This window comes from Octopus sinensis, unplaced genomic scaffold, assembly GCF_006345805.1.
Source record: "Octopus sinensis unplaced genomic scaffold, ASM634580v1 Contig10151, whole genome shotgun sequence".
In the NCBI taxonomy this organism is placed as follows: Eukaryota; Metazoa; Mollusca; class Cephalopoda; order Octopoda; family Octopodidae; genus Octopus; species Octopus sinensis.
In genome coordinates, this window is record NW_021832011.1 from 15,001 (window position 1) to 22,500 (window position 7,500).

Sequence of the window (7,500 nt, forward strand, 5' to 3'; positions counted from 1 at the left end):
AAGAGAGAGAAAGAGAGAGAGAGAGAGAGAGAGAGAGGGAGATTTATAGAAGAAAAGAGGCAGATAAAAAGACACAGTTACAAAACGGTCAAGGAACATTCTTGAGAAAAGTATTAAAAGAAATTTCAAGATAATTATTTTCGTCAAAGGATTATGGGATCACAGGATTACAAAGGATTATAAAAGATCAAATGGATTTATAAGTAAAAGAGAGTAAAAGAACACAGGATTATGAAGGATTACAAAGGATTAAAGAAGTGGTTCTCAAACCGTTTTCGCCTATTGACCCTTGTAGTTCTTATTTTACCTTATTGGGCCCTCGTAGTCATTCACTGTGGCCCCTATTTGTTTCAGTCAGTGGACTGTGGCCATGCTGGGGCAACACCTTGAGGAATTTTTAATCAAATGATCCCAGTACTTGCTTATTTTTTTTTTAAGCCTGGTATGTATTTTATCCATTGCTTTTGCTGAACTGCTAAGTCATGGGGATGTCAACAAACCAACACTGTTTATCAAGCAGGGATAACGGACAACAACACACACGTACACACATACAAATATATAGGTGCAGGCATGGCTGCATGGTAAGAAGCTTGCCTCCCAGCCACACGGTACCGAGTTCAGTCCCACTGCGTGGCACCTTGGGCCAGTGTTTACTGCTATAGTCTCTCGCTGACCATTTGATATAGAAATTCTAATTTTCACACCTGTGTTCCGAACTTTTAGCCAGGTAATAATATACTGCAAAGTGCCATAGGGTCCCCCAAGAGACATAGGGACTTCCAGGGGTCATATGGACCTCACAAGAGTTATAGGGACTCCCAAGGGTCATATAAACTCTCAAGGGTCATAGGGACTCCGAAAGGGTCATGGGTACCCCTAAGGGACATAGGCACCCACAAAAGTCATAGAAACTCAAGTGTTATAGGGACCCCCAAGTGTCAAAGACTCAAGTGTCATAATGACTCCCAAAGAGCCCTTATGACTCTCAAGGATCATAGGGACTCCTAAAGGGTCATGGGTACCCCTAAGGGTCATAGGCACAACCAAAGGTCATAGGAACTCAAGTGTTATAGGGACTCCCAAGAGTCATAAGGACTCCCAAAGAGTCATAGGGATCCTCCATAGATCATAGGTTCTCCCAGAGTCATAGGGATTTCCAAAGGGGAATAGGGACTTCCAAGTGTCATAAGGACTCCCAAAGAGTCATAGGGACCCTCCATAGATCATAGGTTCTCCCAGAGTCATAGGGATTTCCAAAGGGGCATAGGGACTCCCAAGAATCATAAGGACTCCCAAAGAGTCATAGGGACCCTCCATAGATCATAGGTTCTCCCAGATTCATAGGGATTTCCAAAGGAGCATAGGGACTCCCAAAGAGTCATAGAGACCTCCAAGATCCATAGGGACTCCCAAAGGAGCATAGCGACTCCCAAACAGGTATAGGGACCCCGCAAAGAATCATAGGAATCCCCAAGGGTCATAAGGACTCTCGAGGGTCATAAGGACTTTCAAGCATCATAGGGACCCAGTTGAGAACCACAAGATTGAAAAACGGTTTTGAAGTAAAAGAAGATGAAAAAAGGAATCGAAGAAATAGTGAAAAAATATTTCTTTTACCTGAAAAGGCTTGGAGTTCCATCTGCAACGATTCCACACTGCTTCCGCTTCCTCGACGAACCGTGACGATGGTCGGCGTGAGGCCCTCTCCGTAAGGTTCCGACCGGCACTTTTCTCGCATCTTCAGCTTCGCCCCGTCGCTCCTCCGCCGGGAGCTCGACGACGACGACGACCTGCGTCTGCCGGCTCCGCCACTGCCGGCGCCGCCGCCGCCCCCGCCGCTGCTCCTCCCTCCGCCTCCGCTGTGGCTGCTGGCGTGGCTGCTGCCGTGGCTGCTCGCATGGCTGCACACGCTGCTGCTCCTGCCGCCGCCGCCTCCTCCGCCGACGAGCCCTCCGCTCGAGTCGTAGTCGACCATAATGATGTCGTCATCGTCGTCGTCAGAGCACGCCGCCACCGTCAACGAGGGGGGCGGCGGGGGCAAGGTGTCAGGGTCGATCTCGTGGCGCGACGTCATCATCTTCATCATCGCCGTCGCCGCTGCTACGTCCCGCTCGTCAAGGACGTCGTCATCGTCGACGAACACGTCCCCGTCGTCGTCCTCGCTGCCCCCTACCACTCTCCCTCCTCCTCCTCCACCTCCTCCTACTCTTCCTCCTCCTCCTCCACCGCCGCCATCATCCTCCTCTCCGCCGCCGCCTTCCTCCTGCTCCTCCTCCTCGTCGTGGCGCCGCCGACGCCGCCGGCGGTGCGGGTGCTGGTGCCGGTGGTGTGGATGCTGCTGTTGCTGCTGCTGTTGCTGTTGCTGCTGCTGCTGGTGGTGGTGGTGGCGGTGGTGGTGGTGGTGCGACCGACGGCTGTCGTCGTCGTCGTCGCCCCCCTCACCGCCATCGCCGTCCCTGCTCCCGCCGTCGCTGCCGACGCTGCCGCCTTCGACGGCCGTCGCCGTCGTCGCCGCTGTGGAAGAAGAAGTAGACGAGGAGCGGGGCCGACCGGGCCCACCGCTGCTGCTCCCCACGACAACGACGAGGCACTCCCTCGGTAGCGTGGCTGGACGTTCGTCCCCGTGGCTGACCTTCTTCTCTGCTGCAGCAGCCGCTGCCGTCGCTGCTAGCGCTGCTGCTGCTGCTGTGGCTGCTGCTGCTTTCTCTCGGTTCAGTTTCTCTGCCAAAAGAGTCTTTTCCAAAAGTGCTGCTTCAGTAATCGTCTCCATGTTCCTTGATTTTCTTTTGTCCTGGAAAAAAACAAAGAAAAATAATAAGAAGAAGAAAAATAATAATAATAAAATAAATAATAATAATAATATGATAATAATAATAATAAAAATAATATAATAATGATAATAATAATAATAAGAATAAGAAGATAATAATAATATGATAATAATAATAATAATAATGATAATAATAATAAGAATAATGATAATAATAATAATAATAAGAAGAAGAATGATAATAATAATAATGAATAATAATAATGATAATAAAATAATAATAATGATAATAATAATAATGATAATAATAATAATATAATGATAATTAATAAGAAGAAGAATAATGATAATAATAAAATGATATAATAATAATAATAATGATAATAATAATAATAATAATGATAATAATAATAATAAAGAAGAAGAATGATAATAATAATAATGATAATAATAATAATAATAATAATAATGATAAAAATGATAATAATAAAAACAAAAATAATAATAAGAAGAAGAAGAAAAATAATAAGAAAAATAAGAAAAATAATAATAATAACAATAATAATAATAATAATAATGATAATAATAACAATAATAATAATAATAATAATAATAATTTATAATAATAATAATAAGAAGAAAAATAAGAAAAATAATAATAATAATAATAATAATAATAATGATGATGATGATGATGATGAGGAGGAGGATGATGATAATAAAAAGAAGAAGAAGAAGAAGAAGAATGATAATAATAATAATAATATATAACGGATTGAGGTAACTCCGCCAGAAGATATAGAATGAAAATTAAAGGAAGAGTACCATTGACATCTAGTGAACGATATTTCAACCTGTTGAAGACACACGAGATGTCGAAATATCATTCACTAGATGTCAATGGTACTCTTCTTTTAATTTTGATCTGATAATAATAATAATAATAATAATAATAATAATAATAATAATAATAAATGCCCTGATGCAGTACCAGGCAGTGGCTCTCATGGATTCTGATCTTAACTGATTGGAAGTGTTATCATGTCCATTGTTTTGTCTTGGTATAAAAGATGGGTTTTACAGCAAATATTCTGCTCAATACCACAGATTTGCTTGTCAGTTGTTTGACCTTAACCAGTTGAGCATGTCCCTTAATGGCTGACGATATGTGCATCTCTGATCATGAGCAGAAGTAGTGGGAGGAGCATCATAGCCATGTGTTGAGAGGGATTCTTCGGGGTTTGAATAGTTCACCTCTGGAAACATGGGTGGTTCTTTCAACATCCTTAAACAACCCTTATTCAGGGACCATTTGAGCAGGATGGGCTACTCAACCTGAAGAAAATTCTAACTGGGCCCCACCTGCAAGGTCATGTGCTGTTTATCTTGATATGAGATCACCATGTCGCGCACATATGGTTGTGATGCATGTGCCTGGTGTACCTTTATCAAACGGGTAGTCATGATGGGTATATTGGGCTTCGTATATTTTACCCCAGAAGAAGAAGAAGAAGAAGGTATAGGCACACTCCCAAAAAAGGTCACAAAAAAATGAGAAAGCAAGCATACTCTGGGATATGCCAATACACACAAATAGAGAAATCAAGGCTAATAGGCCAGATATAGTTGTCAGAGATCACCAGAGATTTTTTTAAATGGGTGCGTTTTTTGTGGGGGGTGGGTGGAAGTCTTGCTAAAATTTCAACCCAATGTTTACTTGCTGTTATTAATAGCCTTATGCGCTTCAAGACACACCGTCATAGCAAAAAAGAAAAAAAAATGACCCTGCCTAAAAAAATTTAGGGGACTTACCAAAGGATTTATCTTCTGTTGGATGCCTATAACGGCTGTACTTGGTGAAGGGGGTGGGAAATCGGGGGTCGGTGGCTGTGGGTATCCAGAGGGACTGACAGGGAACTCTCCACTCACTCGGCTCGTTCGTTTCCGGTCAAACTCCAGGGATGGAGGCTTGGCTATCTTCGGGGCCGGCGTCACAGGTTCTGGGGACAAAAACAAAGAAAGAAAACAACAGTGTAGTAGTAGTAGTAGTAGAAGTAGTAATAGTAGTGGTGGTGGTGGTGGTGGTGGTAGTTGCAGTAGTAGTAGGTGGTGGTGGTGGGTGTGGCATCAGTAATGGTGGTGGGGTTATAGTATTAGTGGTGGTAGTAGTGATGGCAGTGGTATTGTTAGTAGTAGAAGTAGTAGTGGTGTTAGTAGTAGTAGTAGTAGTAGTAGTAGTGGTGGTGGTGGTGGTGCTAGTAGTGCTGGTAGTAGTAGTGGTGCTGGTGGTAGTAGTAGTAGTGGTGCTGGTGGTGGTAGTGTTGGTAGTTGTAGTGGTGGTGGTTGTGGTGGTAGTAGTAGTAGTAGTGTTGGTGGTAGTGGTGCTGGTGGTAGTGGTGCTGGTGGTGGTAGTGTTGGTAGTTGTAGTGGTGGTGGTTGTGGTGGTAGTAGTAGTAGTAGTGTTGGTGGTAGTGGTGCTGGTGGTAGTGGTGCTGGTGGTGGTAGTGTTGGTAGTTGTAGTGGTGGTGGTGGTTGTGGTGGTAGTAGTAGTACTAGTAGGGTTAATTTAGGACTGTCACCCTGTATATAATCAACTGATTCGTTAAGCCTTTAGCATCCAGATTATTCTGTCAAACATAATAATCCTTATTTATTCCCACCGTTTTCAATTAATCCTGGATTATCTCATAGCTTTTGAGATTTCAATGGCGTGATTGTTGATTTTTTTTTTCAGAACGACATTGCAGGGTAGGTGTGAGAGGCTGGATCTGGCAAGTTTGATTAAGAAACGTGCAGAAAATTTGGGGCAGGATATGACCGGATTAAACGCTAAAGGATTAAAGCTGTTGATGACAATTAACAATTAAAGTAAATGATAAAGAAAGAATAACGACAAACAAAGTCATTAATTAGAAAATTTTAATTAATAAAAGATGGAAGTTGTAACTACAATGAGAAGTAATGTTTGTCATAATATCAATATGGCCATTCAGTGTTACTCACGTTTTAGCCCTAGGCAGATCCTGTGCCAGCTGATCATAAGTGCAACCTGCATCATACTATATATTGTAAGAAGGGGAGTGAACTCCTACCGTTCTGTAGCAGACAATGGGATCATGTGACCAAATGGTTTTGGGCTGTTTGTGCCCATGGAGTGGGCAACTGCTACGTCTCTGACAGTTGCATGCTTACAACTGAAGAAGTGCACAAATAACTTGAAATCTATTCGGTCCCGTGATCCTGTCATCTGTTAGAGCAATAGTTCTCGCACTGGGGTCAAGGTTATTTTAGGGGTACTGTGAAGGGACACTGAAGTATCGTGAAAATGGTGTGGCTTGAGACAGTCAAGTTTTAAAACTTCAAGACTCAATTTTTCACATACTATCATCCCCTTTTATTGTGGGCCTTAAAAATCCACGTCAATCCTGCAACCTGCTTCCTACTAAATATTGCAAGCTGTGGAGCGAACTCCTACCATTCTGTAGCAGACATGGGATCATGTGACCGAACTGGTTTTGGGCTGTTTGTGCCCATGTAGTGGGCAACTGCTATGTCTCAGACAGTCGCATGTTCATAACTGAAGAAGTGCACAAATAACTTGAAATCTATTTGGTCCCGTGATCCTGTCATCTGCTAAAGCAGTGGTTCTCGCACTGGGGTCAGAGTGATTTTAGGGGTACTATATATATATATATCCATCAAATGTCAATAATGTAAATAATGTAAATAAGCCATATTGATGTGACGAGAGACAAAGAAATATAAACAAATGGACTAAGCAAGAAATGCATTCACTTACCCTGACCATTGTGGGCTAGCGATTCTCCAGTTTCGAAGTGACTCGCCACCTCAGAATCATTTTCCAGGTCTTCGCTGGTATCCGGATTATTCGTGATCTCCGCCAGAAAGCTCTTTGACTCCGACATCAACGTGTTTTCGACGGCACCACCGCCTTCTTCCCCGCCGCCGACGTTGTCCTCCTCGACGTCGCCGGTACTGCCCAGGCTCGTCCGCTTGGCCGTGGTGGTGGCCGTGGTGGTGGTGGTGGTGGCGGCGGCAGCGATGGCCGTCGTAGAGACGGCCAACCCACCACCACCACCACCGCCGCCGCCGAGGCTGTCTTTACCGAGCTTGCTGCAGGCCGGCGGAGGAGGGGGCGGCGGGGGCGGTGGCGGATGCGATAGGGGCTGCTGGGGCGAAGCCCTCGCCGGAGGAGGGGGAGCCCCCCAGACGCCCCTCATGTTGACGGAGCTTGACGGCGGTGGCGGAGGCGCGGTCGACGCGGGCGCCGGCGGCAGCGGTTTCGGCGAGTCCCCGCTCGCCTTCCGGCCGTAACTCTCGGACGACGATGACGGCACCGTGGCCGCAGCAGCAGGAATGGAAGGCCCGCCACCCATGTTGCTGTGGTCCCTAATTTCGACCTTCAAAGGGGCTGATTTGATCTCCATTCGGCTGATATTCCGACTGCTCCGATTACACAGCTCCCCCTCTTTCGAGTCAACCACGACCATTATCGGCTTCAAGATCTCCGCGTACGATATCTCAGTGTTGTTATTGTTCGTGTTGTCCATGGCCGTCGTGGTGTTCGTAGTGGTGGTCATGGCGGAAGCAGGAGCCATGGACATGATCGTCATTGACTCTGACTCGCTCCGGTGCTTCTTCTTCTCCCAGCGCATGCCGCGCGGTGCATGCGAGTGCGACAGAGAATGGTCAAGGGGCGGTCGGTG

General features: G+C 45.4%; 2 protein-coding genes across 2 annotated transcripts in view; both read right to left on the bottom strand.

Annotated features, from left to right (window-relative positions):
- LOC115228293 (protein enabled homolog) overlaps positions 1-7,500 on the bottom strand; it is a gene marked incomplete at its 3' end in the record, with an annotated part of 17,660 nt that overhangs the window by 10,091 nt on the left and 69 nt on the right. Inside the window, exons 1-3 of the mRNA XM_029798909.1 lie at positions 6,573-7,500; positions 4,586-4,773; positions 2,636-2,794 (exon numbers count right to left, since the gene is read on the bottom strand). The exon at positions 6,573-7,500 is cut by the window's right edge and continues 69 nt beyond it. Coding sequence (XP_029654769.1) covers positions 2,636-2,794; positions 4,586-4,773; positions 6,573-7,500 — 1,275 coding nt within the window. The remainder of the gene's footprint in view (positions 1-2,635; positions 2,795-4,585; positions 4,774-6,572) is intronic.
- LOC115228292 (mastermind-like domain-containing protein 1) overlaps positions 7,450-7,500 on the bottom strand; it is a 52,259-nt gene continuing 52,208 nt past the window's right edge. Inside the window, exon 11 of the mRNA XM_036498901.1 lies at positions 7,450-7,500. This exon is cut by the window's right edge and continues 730 nt beyond it. The gene's annotated coding sequence lies outside the window, so the exon portion shown is untranslated.